Source organism: Bacidia gigantensis, assembly GCF_019456465.1.
Source record: "Bacidia gigantensis strain McMullin 20006 chromosome Unknown scaffold_268, whole genome shotgun sequence".
Taxonomy (NCBI): Eukaryota; Fungi; Ascomycota; class Lecanoromycetes; order Lecanorales; family Ramalinaceae; genus Bacidia; species Bacidia gigantensis.
The window spans coordinates 759,524-773,487 of record NW_025408614.1 but is presented as its reverse complement, the minus strand read 5'-3'; the positions used below and the strand labels follow the sequence as shown (position 1 = coordinate 773,487).

Here is a 13,964-nt window from a genome sequence, read left to right as displayed (position 1 = left end):
TCGACGATGCTGTTTCGCTGACTGTTTCGGTGGGTAGCAGAAGGGAGCGGCGTGACTAGATGTCTTCACAAGGGTTCCGTCGTTATAATTTATGTTGGAGCTTGTGCATCGCAATCATCCGGATGTAGCCATCGAAGTCAGTCCATATAGAAGTCGCCTTTCAGGATACGCTCTTGAAAATGATCAGGCTTCTTAGGAGCTTTGGGAAATTCTTTGACAGCCTGTTCAGGAATGGCCATACTTGCAGCTTTATGCGGTCCTTGTTCGGGAACGCTTGTTGGAGGCGGCTGCTGGCGCTGAGTGAGCGAGGCTGATCTCTCTGCTCGATTCCTGATTTGCTCGGACCAGTTGTAGCCTTCTTCAATGAGAAAGTATGTTAGCAAGACGTATATATTATATGTGCACCCCCAATTGAGTTGAATGCGAAACTTTACTGCATGCATGGACTAACTCACCATTTGAACTGTTATTTCCATTCTTGATATCGTGCAATGCCTTTGCGCCAAAACTCAAACGTCGTGCGAATGGAGATGAGGGTGATTGAGGCACTGGAGCGTCACCTTCTTCGATAGCACTCTCCTCAATTGAGGAGTTCGGCGAGTTACTGCTAGCCATGCTGCCGTTGCGGTTTCTCATCTGGGGGAAAGAGGAAGTCGATGTGGGCGAACCAGCAGGCCCCCCGCCAGCCATTGAGGTTCTTCGGCGTTGCTGAGCGGAGGCGTTGGCCGCAGCGGTTGCAATCGGACCAGAGTAATTGGATTGCCCATTCGAATTATTGGGTGGGGAGCGCCCGAAAAGATCCGACAGTCTTCTCCCAGATGCGAAGGAAGAGCGACCATTGTTAGAAGGCGGAGAATTTTCACCCGACATCGTTGGGATTGAGCTGTTTAGATTGTAACGAATGTAAAGCTTGTACGATCGGGGCGGAAGATGGCAGACCCGGAGTCCACCTGAAGGGTCCACAGCTTTGATGCAAGATCGAATGTGTCTGTCCTGGAGACGCAGGGGAGGATCGAGGTCCTTCTCCTGAACCAGCAGGAGATGGAAGATGGGAAGAGGAAATGCGAGAGAGGGTACAGTTGATAATGAGGACCTTGATCTGGGGTCTAAGTAGAGGAAGATGTGGAAAGATTGGGAGGAGAAGGCACAATGACGGGGGGCGTTTCCTATTCCATACGTGGGTACGCAATGGAAGGAGTTGGAGAGGAAATAAGGGAACGGGGTCCGAGCTGTAAGCTTCCTTGGCAGGTTAAGGTATCTCGATCCCGCGCTAAAAGGTGGGGTCATTAGCGCTGTCTTGGCCTGAAAGCTTGGCAATTCTGATTTTGAACTACCTATTCCAACAAAGTGCGGAAAGGGGTGAAGTACATTCACAGGAGAGCCAGCCCCCGGTTGTGCGGTCTTTGATTAAGGAAGATGGAAGATGGAAGAGAAAGACCTCAAGCGCGTGGACTAAAAGACAAAGAAACCACCACCCAGCAACGCATATCCGCCCATAAGCAATCAATCCTCCATACAATTCAAGGAGACACCCTCCGTACTCATCTGGAAAGCTTCGAAATTCTATATCGCAGCGTCTTCGCGCCTAATGATGTCCTCGATTTTGTTGACATAAGTTGATAAAGCCGACGTCTGTGGCATTTGTTGAAAGTCGTCTCGAATGACAGCCAATGGTTCACGGAGATGCTTTCGCTCGGTGACAGGCAATCGCTCGAGCTTACCGATGGCGAAACACTCATCGCCCGGCCCGAGTTGGTCGGGACTGCGAATGAGGAACTCGAATAGATTGAACTCGTTCCTTGCAGCACGTGCTTTCGTTCCTGTTCGGTGATCGCGATTCCTATTGTAGACTTGTTGGATGAGACCTACAAGCATAGATGCGAGGCGTTTGCCGTGCGAGGGTGTGATGGCTTCTTGGTGAGCTCGATACTCATATAGCTGCTCGACGATCTGCCGAAGGCTTTTGCCACATCTGGGGATGATGTGATTTCGCAACACCTGCCCCTCGATATGCGCCTGTTCGACGTCTTTGTCCATCTGCTCGAGGTGATTTCGAATGTTGATTTGCTGTTTGCCAAGATACACATCGGCGCAATACTGCCTGGGCACTGTCTTTTGCAACGCATCGAAAATGGACGGCTCAACGAAAGCCATCCGATAAATGGTACCCGTGAGGCTGTCGCGTTGCAAGCACTCCTCTAAGCGTGACGGTATTGGAAGTTGGCCTTCAAAGTCTGCTTGATATGCTTCAGGTAAGACTTCAGTGCGGGCATCGAAAGTTGATATAATATCGCATAGCACCTTGCTGCGATAAGTATTGCCAGGCGTGCCTAGATACCCGATGCCTGCCGTTACCGAGCCAGGATCGCGGAGCGCGTTGATCTTTTGAATCAAGTCGGCAGGCTCGAAAGCATCAAATGCCGGATATAGCTGACTTAGCTCAGTCGACAGGAGATGCATCGTTGCTTGCGACACAGAGAACCATTCGTTCTGTAGCGATGCTTTCAACCCTCGGAGAAGCCACTTCGCCAACGTCAATAGCCGAGCTACCAACTTCTCGAGTCTGGAGACTTACCTGAAGGTGATCGCAAGGCGATTGGGCTCTTCTAAAACCGTCGCAGGTGCACTCTACCTTGACAAAAGTAGTATTCGGATCATAGATCCGGATCCACTCTGCATTGAGCTGAAATGCATAGTATGTATCACTGCTCGACGAAATCTTGCCGAGGCGTTCAACGACATTGGATGGATCTAAGAACTCTGATGTCGCTTCGGGCACATCTATTAGGTCGCCTTGTGGACTTTCTAGAGGCTGGCTCGGGCCAGATCGGGTAGCATATGGCGAGGGTCTTGCCATGGGGTCCATGCGAGCTCGGCCGTGATGTCTAGAGGTGCTCCCTAGCTGATCAAGACCTACCGATCGTCTCGCGGGCATGCCGGTCAAGTCAAATGAACCTCGCGGTGCAGTCATGAGGATGAAGCCTATGAAACAAGGAACACATTGCAATCTGAATACCTTAGGAACGCCGCAAACATCTTTATATGTCGGGTTCTTGACTGGAGAGGAGGCTTCAGAATGGACCGTGCGGTTATGACACACGCCCAAAGCCAACATCAGTTGAAGTCATTCAGCCTCACAAAGGAGGTAGGCGGCGCTTAGCATCCAAACGCGAAGTCCAGGCGATTGAGAACCAAGCGGGTTCTGTCGTGGGCCTATGGGAGCCGTTTGCGTGATCCTCAAAGCCGAGCTGAACAGTTGTCCATGGTACCAACGTGTAGCGCGGTAGACGCAGTCCGTTTTCATAGGATATGGACGCAAGTTGAGAAACATAGCTGATGATGAGTACCCTTGGTTCATATGGCGTGGCCCGACTTACCTGCGGGGACTGTCGTCCGAGACATTGCTCGTTGATGGTTAAACGGGTCTTATTTAGAAGAAAGGCGTGAGTTACTGAGTGTTGCAAGGACGCTAGACGATAGACCGGGGTTCCTCGATTGGCCTTCTATCGAGATTGAATCTTTTGTAGAACGGAAGGATTGACAAGAGCGAGAATAGCCACTGAGCGCAAAGCCCGAAACAAGTCATTGAGAAGACCTAGGCTGACTGCAGCAGCGGCAAGGCTGCCAGGTTGGTGCAGATGCCCGATCACTGTTGAAGGGAGAGGAAAGGAAAGGGCGTCCAAAGCAGAGACGGACATGCACATGAAGTTGAGGTCACGGGTAGGATTTGAGCTTCTTGGCGATCATGCGCCTCAACAAAAGGGGAACCTGAGAGCCTACCAAAAAGGATGACTAAACAAACGACGAAAGCATTGCTCTTACCCACAATCACAGTCTTTGCTCTAGCCGAGGATTTGGTCCGGCCATATTTCGCGCGATATGATGGAGGGGAAAATGATGCGAGAGGTTGGAGTCCCTCGGACGCCCACCGCATACGGATTTACGGAGTATAGTTTAACCGGAGCCCCTTTTCACACGAGGAAGATGAGGTCGCTAACGGTCGAGATGGTAAAGATTGTATAAGTCTGCAAACTTATCGTACATGCTAAGACATTTACGTCTTCAAGACCTCTGCTGCTGAATGCGAGATAATGAAAGTACACATTCCAGTCATTAGGTGTTTGTTGGCAACCTTTTCGAGCAACGCCAGTCCAAACGGCATCTTTTAGTATAGAGCATAGATAACCCCGTGCCTCTTCATCCACTATTCATCGCAGTACCCCTTGTCTCAATACTCTTGTTCGTGCCCTTGCAAGATGCAGAAACATCCATGCTTGCGGGCAACTTTAGTTCCTGTGATCTGACATAGCAGGCATCAAGCCTCTCGTCAGGTGCTTCTTATCGAATCAGTTCAAGACCGCACGATCAGACTGCTGACCCTGTGTGGCTTGTGTGCCCGCCCCGTTGCGTAGGCTGTGTGTTGCTTTTTCCCTTAAGCATCGCAACCTCCTCCTCCAATCGATTGACTTTGCTTGCTAAAGAGTCAACAACCGCCCATAATCGATCTTGTTGGCCCCCGAATGGGTTGTTGCGATCGATACTGCCATGCTGTCCGGTGCCATGGCTTGATGCGCTATTGTTTGCAGAATGTACGCTGCCTGGTGGGTATTTTGGAGAAGTAGCGCCTGGCGGGGGCCAGGGAGGCTACTTGTATGACTAGCATGGATTTGTCCAGGTCCGTTTACTTGGCTGTGAAGTGTAAACCTTGCATCTGGTGGGCCAAGACCGTGCAATGGAGGAAGGTGGGGAGCGTTCGACAAGTTGCTGCCTGGGAGGGGAGGGGGCAGGCTCATAGGTGGCGATTTATTGTTGCCGGTGGCCCGTCGATATTGGTTTTGCTGAAGTTGCTGGGTCACACTAGGCGATCTGTTGCGATAGAGGCCTGAATCACCATGACCGAGCTGGTGAGCATTTGCGCCTCCGGGAGAAAGCGGCTTCGGACTTTCTGTCATCCCCCCCGGAGCAAAGACGCTGGACGTTGACGACTGATACATGGACGATGTTGAAGGTGGGGGAGGATACTGGTTTAAGGATGATTGCGCCGTTGACGAACCGGAGCCGATACGGGGGCTCGTCACTTGAGGTGGTGGATAGAGCTGATTGGCAGCCGCAGAAGGGCGGGCAGCTACGGGAGGATAGGTACTAGGTTGGCGTGCGTGGAAGAGATTCTGATGCTCGGAGAGCTGCGGCGGAGGCTCCGTAGGAGCTTCATGTTTCCTGATACTCGGCAAACTTCTTCCCGCCGGTGTATCGGTGTCTTCATCCATGTGTTCTGGTTCATGGGAAGGTTCGCTTGTGTACAGCATACCTGGCATACCATCACCATCCGCACTTCTCATGCTCTCATCTTGCCGATCATCCCCCCCAAAACTGCCCATGCTCTCTCGCCTTCCCGCACAACCTCCTTGGCCCTTGTTGTGCCTCGCTAGCGCATCTCCGCGAGCAAAACTCCGATCGCACTTAGGGCAGACATGAGGTCGCTCTCCGGTATGAAGCTTCGCATGTCGTTTGAGGTCATGCAAGCGCCGGAATCGGGACTCGCATTTATCGCAGCTGAAAGGCTTTTCTTGACTGTGGGTAAGAAGATGAGACTTTAAATTGTGATGTCTGGTGAAGTCGGTATTGCAGTAAGGACATTTGTGCCTTTTGGCAGAAGGAGATGTATTCTCCCTTCCGTAACCAGACTGAGGTAGACTTGACGTACGATGAGGGTGGCCACCCATGGGGCCGGGAAATGTGAAAGCTTTATTTGAACGGCCGTCATCCTGATTTGAGCTGCTCTCCCTATCATGCTCTCTGTTACTTGAGCGAGGGCTCTCCTCGTCTTCTCCAGAAGCGTCATCCAGCTGACCAGGACTTGCTACGGCATCGCCATTGCTGACGCTCATCGCCGTCGGCATCCTCTTCAAAGTCACATTACTCGAATCACTTTGAGGACTTGTATTCTGGCCTCCATGATTCTCGACTCTAGAGGCTGTAGTCATGGATGGCACCACGTCTGCGGTTGGCCTGTCAGGAGAAGCAGAGGTTGTGGGTGCGTCGGTGGGTCTGCTCAGCTGAGAGCCGACTGCAGTCAAACTCTGGAGTGTTTTCTGGGCCTGATTAGGACTGATTTCTTGCTCTGAGATACCGAGACCCTCTGTACGCTTGCGTCGCTCGTCTGCGATAGCGCTGGTCCCTGTAAAGGGAACCGGGGACGCTAACAAAGGCTGAGTAGCTTTGGTTGTCACGGCGGCAGGCAATGCGCGTGTTTCACGAGTTGTCGTTGGTTTCGATGAGCGCCTTCGCTTACGAGGGCTCAGAGGTCTTGTCACATTCACCGTGTCCTTGTGAATGGTCCCGTTGAGTATGGGTCCTGTGCCAGCGTCGTTCGAGGACCGATCCGAAGAAGAGTGGGCGGCTGGACTGGTGGCTTCAACCTCGGCCATTCGAGACCATTTGGTGTGCAGAGATGCTAGTGAGGATATGTGAGACCAAGGGTATGAATTACAGGCATGTAATGTTCTCTGAGGCCACCGAGGACAAATCTCGTTGTCGGTCCAACAGCCTTCTGTCGTTGAGCTTCGGACACGGATAAGGATACAGCCTGGAACGACAGTGGTGCAGAATATGACCTTGTCCTTGGGTGGTGACAACGTAGAGGCGCGACCCTACACCTCAGGTGACTGCTTGTGAGGTCTGTATAATGTTTGCGATTATCTTTGAGATGGTGAAAGGTCGAGGCGCAGTCAAGCACTCAGTGGCTGAGAGAGCACATCTGGTTTCCACTAGTATCCACTAGTATTAGTGTCTTCCATGAACCGTAATACCTGGCCCGGAAGAGATGCGATCCGGGGCACATCAAGTGCCTTAATGCGTTCATTTTCAGGCTTGTAATCTTCCGTACATCTAGATCGATACGAAGCTCCCTGCTACGTCATGCTTCCCGTTTTCCTTGAATGTTGAGGCGGGGCCAGTTGGGAGGCGGTCCCGATCGGAATGGCATCATGGGTATTGAGACTCACACAAGATATCCGTGGAAACATCTGGCTCAGCCTACGTGACACTTGGAGGGAAGATGATCGACGTGTCGGCGGCTCGCTGGATTTAGACCTAGCTATGTTCTATCACATTATATACGCATTATGATTAAGATGTCATCTACAGAACTTACCCAAATCTACCCGTCATGAAGGTTCCAACTCCTTTGCGAACCTGGGCATCATGCATGCGAAAAGAAATTCGTCATCGGGCACAGGTGCAAAGACCTACTATTCCAATATAGAAGCGTGCCGTTTATGCCAAATGGGTATCATGCGATCCGCGCCGAGGTCTGTCTGTCTCCGACATATACTCCCAGCGAAGCGAAGTCATTACTTTTACTGCTGCTTGTTCATTTCATGCCGTCTCGTGCCATTGTCTTGTCTGCTGGCTCGTCTAAGCTCTTGAAGGTTTGCGCTTCATGCCCCGGGTCTTTGGCGCCCGCTGTTGCTTGCTGCTGCTGTTGCATTCTTAGCGCTGGTGCAATCGGATGCGCGCTGAGAGCTTTGCTGTTCTGTATACCTAAGAAAAGCATTAATTTGATGATCTCATCATTGGTTCTCCTCGAGTCCTCTCGAATCAACGCAAGCCGATGTTCAAGATCCCTCATCAATTTCAGGTCCTCCTTTGTCCTCTCCTCCTTAAGCTTTGTCAATGTGGCCAAGTCTGCACGAGCAACCTTTGCTTTAGCGACGGACACCTCATAGTCAGCGCTGTTGAGTAGCATATCCGCAACGTGGAAGGTCTGAACAATTTGCTCGGATGATGCAGCGACGAGAGCAGTGATGGTCTTGGCCTTTTCCACCAACTCGATGCCCCGAGTTGGAGCTTCTAAGCCTGGTACAGATGCATAGGCTCGCCCAGACGCGATGCGGCGCACTGCTTTCATCACAGCTTCCATGTAATCCTGATTAGCACCCACGCCACGTAACGTGTTCTGATCAAGGACGTCCATGAGCTGGTTAGCGCGTTCATTACGCTCTTGACAGTATCCTATGATGGCTTTCTTTTCTGCGTCCTCAAATTGCTTTTCGAGCTGCTTCACTTTTGCTAGATTGCTTAGGCTGTACCAAGGCGAGATCTCAGTTTTCTTTAGACGGCGATCCCGTTCTAAAACTGCCTCGAAAGCTTTTTGATGTCGTATCTCAAGCTTCTGATGTAGACCCAGGAAGGCTGTCATCGTAGGAGCAAGGCTCAAGCCGGCTTCCGGTATCCCGAAGATGTCTTTGCCTGCCAGTGTTTCATCCATGAGTTTGCTGAATTGATCATAATGAGGCCTCAATTGATCCACCTCAAAATGAAGACGGGTCCATACAACATTGAAAACATTTTCAATGAATAGCTCATACTCAAAACGATCTTCTTCCGCTTTCTTGGCGGCTTCAGACTGCTTGAACTCCCCCTCAAGTTCAGCAATATCTCCATATCCGATCTCATGGTCGTCGAACAAAGCGTCAATACGTTGTTCTGATTCAATTTGCCTTGCGTGACGTTGCCTCTCATTCTCCTCGCGCTGTTTCTTAACTGTTGCATCCCACGCGAGAACGCTCGCATGGATGAAGCTGAAGTCATCCGGTACACCCTCTAAAACCTTTTTGAACTCGGCAAGCCGCACAGAATCCTCATTCACTACCTCTGACGCAGGCAGAGCCATCACTAGAGGGTCGAAATCCGCCTCAACAAAGTGACGCAAATCGACCGAAGGAGCGACGGTAGAGGGCTTTTCATTGTCACAAGCACTCTCACTTGTGTCCTTAATATCAGGTAGGGCACCCCCATTCGGTAAAGGAGGCTCCTCGATCGACAACTCTGGCTCAGCGCCAAAGTTTATGGTATGAACCATGGACTCCAGGGTTTGTGTTGCAAATGGCCTGTAGATTGAACGGCGATTCGTCAGGTAATTCTTGACCTCTACGCCATCTTCATTAAATTTTGGCTTGGTGTAAGCTGGATTTTGTTTCTCTTCGTGAGCTTGCGTATTCGTTGACACAGCGACTTCTGTACCGAGATTTGTGTTGCCCAAATCCTCAGATTTGGTTACTTCGGGCGGGTGGAATTCCGTCGAACTCTGGCCTTGAGACTGTGATATGTCCTTAGAGTTTCGAGAGAGACGCTGCACAATTGGCCGACCTCCGGGACTGTATTGGGGACTTTCAGATTTCTCGGTGTCCGCCTGGGACTGCTCTTTGTCTTCTCGACTGTCGATCTTTAAGGGCGACAACTTGCTGACTAGAGGGCCAACGACGCTATCACGGTTCGGAGGTAGGGGGGAAGTTCCTTGGCCGCCCCCTGTGTCTTTGTAGTATTAGACCTCTGCACGACCTTTCTAGGAGCGCTTGCTTTGGCTAGATGTTGCAACTTAGAGGACGGCACTTTTCGGGGCTCATCAGTCTGTTTTGCGGGCGCCTTCGTCGCCAATATAAGTTCCTCGTCAGAGCCATAGAGAACTACCCGTAAGCGGGATTCCCGACTGGCAAAAACGTTGAAGATGTTCAACTTATCTTTATTGGACTCTGCACGGCCTTCTTCTCGGAGCATTGCGGCGAAGCGATTGAGCGATGCTCGACCCCAGGGATCAAGATCAGCGTAAGGATCATTAGCAATATCGGCTTGACAAGATTTGCTTTCTGTGGAGATCATAGCCCCGCTCAAGGGCCGCGGGAGTGTAGTCGTAGATGCTCCAAGCACAGAAATTTTGGATACATTGCCTGCTAGATTCTCCAAATTAGTCGCCGAAGAAAACTGAGGTGATGGCGTTGGACTCGGAGCGGGCATCCTTATCTGGAGCTCAGAAGCAGGATCTGGAAAGGTCTCGATTGAGTTTACTGGTGCTGTGTTATGATTTTCGGGGCCAGAAGACGTTCGGTCGAGCGACTTTGGTGCTTCTTGCCCTGGTGCGGCTGTAGTATCAGCTGTGGCTGGTTGAGCTTGAGATAGTACGTCTTCTTGAGACGTGCGCTTTGATGATCGTTTGGAATGACTACTGGTACTTCGAGCAATGAGCCGAAGTGTTTCTGGTGACTTGTCGAGTATATAGTCACGGCTTGGCTTTTGCGACACTGTAGGTGAAGTTTTCAAGGAGTTTGTAGAAGTAGCTGCTGCAGATGGGCCTTTGCTGAGATTGTCCACAGAACGGTCAGAAGTCTTGATGTCGCAAGCTTTGAATTCCTCTGAGTTTGAAGAATGAATCGGCGATGGCTTTGCATCTTGAACAGGTTTGCGTGGGAGGGATAAAGGGGAGAATTTGCTCTCTCCAGGAGACTCAAACATCTGTCTTTTGCGAGCAAATTCTGATATCGGCGAGCCCGTCCTTCCTAGAGCCGCGCCCGGAATATCCACCGAGATTTGTGGTTTGCGCACCGTTTCGGGCGCCGATGCAACCTTTTGAGGCTCATGCAAACCAGCTGGTTTGCTCCTCGAGTCCTCTGTATGCGTTTGAGGTGTAGCAAACGCTGGATCGTTAGACACAGTCGGTTTGTGAAAAATCTCGGTGTTGCTGCCATCTAGTGATGTAGTCTCTGCATAAGTTGTTGGCGTAGAGATCGGACCCTTAATGCTGTCTGCAGCATCACTACATCCATTTGCAAAAACGCCCGCTACTAAGGTCTCATGATGGCTAGGAACTTCGAACAACGTTGCTGATTGACCGGCTGCCTCATTATCGTCCTCAGTATTGGCAGGCGTTCGTGAAAGCTTGGTGTCTTCCTTTGATGTCTCAGCGACAGGTGGTGTGGCACCTTGGACAATCTGGCCGTCTGCTAGGGTGGCATCTGCGCTCACTGTGTCATGCCCATGAGTATTGGAAGCACCTTCAGCAACGCTCAGGCGTGTTTGCAATACGTCTGCGCTGTCCGCTTGCGTCCCTTCCTGCGGAGTTCTAATCGGTGATTTTGGTGCTAGACTGTGTCTTTCAAAATCGATAGACTCGGGTAACTTCGGTATCGGAGGCGCATCATTTGGTATTGCGTAGACGCCCAGCACGCTCTCTCCAGGAGTTGAAGCCAAAGATGCCTCTCCCGGGATGTATTCATTTTCAAATTGTCTCACCCCAGCTTGCTTCATTGACTCCGTGTCAAGATTTCTTCCAACATGTGGATCGTCTGACCAAGCTCGAATTACCTCCTCCAGATCTGGTCTCTGGTCTTCGGAAGGAAGCGGCTCTGAAGTTACAGTGAGTGGTCGGCTTGAATTTGCGTGAGGGGTAGTCGGTGTCGTGGATGGTGACCACTTCGACTCGTAAACAGGGTCTTCCTCAACGGTCTGGTTTTCAGGCGAGGCAAAGGGCGTGGTTTTAGTATGAATCTCTTCCTGGATTGCAAATCCTGTACTCGGCGGTGTGAAAAGTCCCGGCTTGTTCACTTGGGATCCAGAAGCTTGGTCTGGAATAGTAAACGTTTCTTCCTCCGTTATGGGGATGCTTGCTGGTAGCTCTGCGCGTGGTTTATGTGCATACAGCTCCTCGTCGTCCACTTCCTCAGCCTCATAGTCGCCGAAATATTCCCAATCAGAAGGACCACCATATCCTAAGGCGGATGAGCTATACTCTACCTGAGGATTTGGTGAGAGACTGCTTGACCGAGCCGGTAGACCTCTGACCTCGTAATTAGGCTTCGACTGCGAGATCTCGGGCTTCATCTGCGGCGAAAATCTTGATAGAGCGCCGCCCGTGGACGACCCTTCGGGCTTGGGACGATAGCTATCCCTCGCATCGACTATTCTTACTGTTTGGGTTGTCGCTTGGCTGGCTGTTGAACTTTGGACTCGACTATGTTGTGTAGCAAGAGCAGTCTCAGAGCTCCGCTCATTATCGCTCTCAGATGAGGAGCGACCAGAGTGCCAGTAGAACGAGTCATTACTATCTCCTTCACCACCACCGGGCTCGCGTGCGTCGTCATCTTTCAAAGACGTGTTCGATGTTTGATGCGACTCGGGAGTGGAGGTGTTGGGCATATTGGAGGATGCTTCGGTTGCGCTTGTGGACCGACCATCTTGCTGCGGAAGTGTTGCATGTTGTGGCTCAGGCGAAGGAGCATGAGCTGCGGGCGAAGCCCAACGATTTGGGTAGGGACTAGCTGCCCAGCGATCTCCCTCCTGTACCGGCGATATCGATTGTTTGTGTAATCGCTGGGCCATCTGATACCGATTCTCTTCCTCGTAACTGTTTTGCAACCTTGCCGTGACCGTCTGGTGAGATTGCTCGTTTGGGTAAGAGAGGTCTTGGTGGGTTGCAGTAAGCGGAGTGTTTCGAGTATTTATGCTACTGGCTGACTGATTTGGTTGTGTAAGTCGCTGACTTTGAGATTGCCAACCTGCCGGATTACCCTCAGCGTCGTGGGAGTTCTGCGGGTCAAAGTGAGGTCGTTTTCGAGAGCTCGTTGAGCTCATGGAACTCTGAGAATGTCCTTTGCTGTGTCCGAGGTTGAAGGTTCTCTGATGATCGGAACGAAGGTGATGCATAGGTGTTGTGACCGGTGGTTGCTGCAAATTTTGAGAATCCTGCTTCGAGTGCCTCAGGCTAGAGACCTGTGGACTGCTCGAGTGCGACTGCTGATCATGTTGGGGCTCTGCCTCATTGGAAGCTAGGGGTATCTTGGGAGGGGGTGGAGGCAGTTGCTGTGAGTTTGAGGATAAGCGAGGCGAAGCACGGCGATCTTGGATGGGCGACGAAGGTCTTTGTGGTAACGGAGGGGCTGTTTCCGGATCGAAAGGTTGGGGTTGAAGAAATAGTGGCACGTCGATTGTTGTTGCTGATCCACGAGCAGAGGGATGCTGAGAGCTGTACTTCGAATGTGGAGAGTAGCGCTTCCGATCACGGTCTGCTTGTTCGGTTTCTGTCGTATGCTCCGGCCGTGGCTGAATCTGATCAGCAGTCTTCAGGGGCGGGTGTGGAGACCATTTTGAGAAGCGACTTACTGGTAGCGGGGGTCTTGCTATGGGGTTGGCAGCGTCACCGTGGGGTCTGTTGTAGTTCACGCCCCAGGTAGATGTGTCCATGGAAGACGACGTTGGACGACTATCCCATCCAGGATTCAGCGGAGAATTGCGATTGCCTTGCATCATGGCGTAGCTGTCGGGGAAGTTTTTCGGGGGGATTGTGGAAGTTGGGGGCCCGCTGTGCCATCCTTGTGATTCTTGATTTGGCCATTGAGATGAAGTGAGACTGGGAGACGCTCGAGCAGGACCAGACAAGGCCTGGTCCGTAGGAGGGTTGACCAAGCTCCAAGTGGAACCTGGAGTGCAAATTAGCATTTGGTAGGTAGACAAAGGTCGTATTGAGATGTCTCTACTGACCGTTATGGCTCGGAGAAGCGCCGGCTGAGCTCCATCCGGTCGCAGGGCCACAGTAGAACTTGGACAGCGGAGGAAGCACTGGCGGGCCTGTCTGCGGCGACGGCGAGGCTTGAGCTCTGAAGTGTCCGTCCGTCATGGCGCGTCGCAAGAGAAGTAAAGCCCCCACCAACCGCCAGAGCCTGGCTGAAACCGAAGCCGAGAAGCGAGACAAGGAGATCCTTCCACATATTGCGCCGCGCCTTAGCTTTTCCCTCACCTTCGCATTGCGATCCGAGGCTGAAGATGACTTGCGATTTGTGAAGCCTGAAGCAAAAGGAGATCAACGAGATACGAGGTTGAGGTTGAGCCGTTGCAACAGAGACTAGCTCACTAGATGATCATTATGGTTGACGACTAGACGTGGATGATTGATCAGAGTCCAGGAAGGTTACATGCACAACCGCTGTGGCCAATGACCGTAGACACCAAGAGCCCTAAAGCTTTTAGTCCAGCCCTAATACATGGGAGCCCAAGGAGCCTAAGGAGCCCAAGGAGCCCCATGCGCACCCCCCTTTTGGCGCCCCCGGAGCCCCCGTAATCCCTTGTCCCTAGCGCTCGCGGCATTGAAGTGAAGAAATCTAGATAAAAAGGAAGAAGAAAAGGCCATCACTGAA

The 13,964-nt window shown here is 51.6% G+C and overlaps 4 protein-coding genes across 4 annotated transcripts; all 4 read right to left on the bottom strand.

Moving 5' to 3' along the window:
* Window positions 1-137: 137 nt before the first annotated feature.
* KY384_009064 (uncharacterized protein) lies at window positions 138-870 on the bottom strand (the record flags this gene model as incomplete). The annotated part of the gene is made up of 2 exons (XM_044817550.1): window positions 138-358; window positions 456-870. The coding sequence occupies 2 exons, from the start codon at window positions 868-870 to the stop codon at window positions 138-140; spliced, it is 636 nt and encodes a 211-aa protein (XP_044664703.1).
* Window positions 871-1,563: 693 nt separating this feature from the next.
* Window positions 1,564-2,866, bottom strand: KY384_009063 (uncharacterized protein; the record flags this gene model as incomplete). Its single annotated transcript, XM_044817549.1, has 2 exons — window positions 1,564-2,523; window positions 2,576-2,866. 2 exons carry the CDS (start codon window positions 2,864-2,866, stop codon window positions 1,564-1,566), a joined length of 1,251 nt encoding a protein of 416 aa, XP_044664702.1.
* A 1,499-nt stretch (window positions 2,867-4,365) lies between these two features.
* KY384_009062 (uncharacterized protein) lies at window positions 4,366-6,428 on the bottom strand (the record flags this gene model as incomplete). The annotated part of the gene is made up of 2 exons (XM_044817548.1): window positions 4,366-4,598; window positions 4,892-6,428. 2 exons carry the CDS (start codon window positions 6,426-6,428, stop codon window positions 4,366-4,368), a joined length of 1,770 nt encoding a protein of 589 aa, XP_044664701.1.
* A 944-nt stretch (window positions 6,429-7,372) lies between these two features.
* On the bottom strand, window positions 7,373-13,447 carry KY384_009061 (uncharacterized protein; the record flags this gene model as incomplete). Its single annotated transcript, XM_044817547.1, has 3 exons — window positions 7,373-9,218; window positions 9,266-13,250; window positions 13,312-13,447. 3 exons carry the CDS (start codon window positions 13,445-13,447, stop codon window positions 7,373-7,375), a joined length of 5,967 nt encoding a protein of 1,988 aa, XP_044664700.1.
* Window positions 13,448-13,964: the final 517 nt, after the last annotated feature.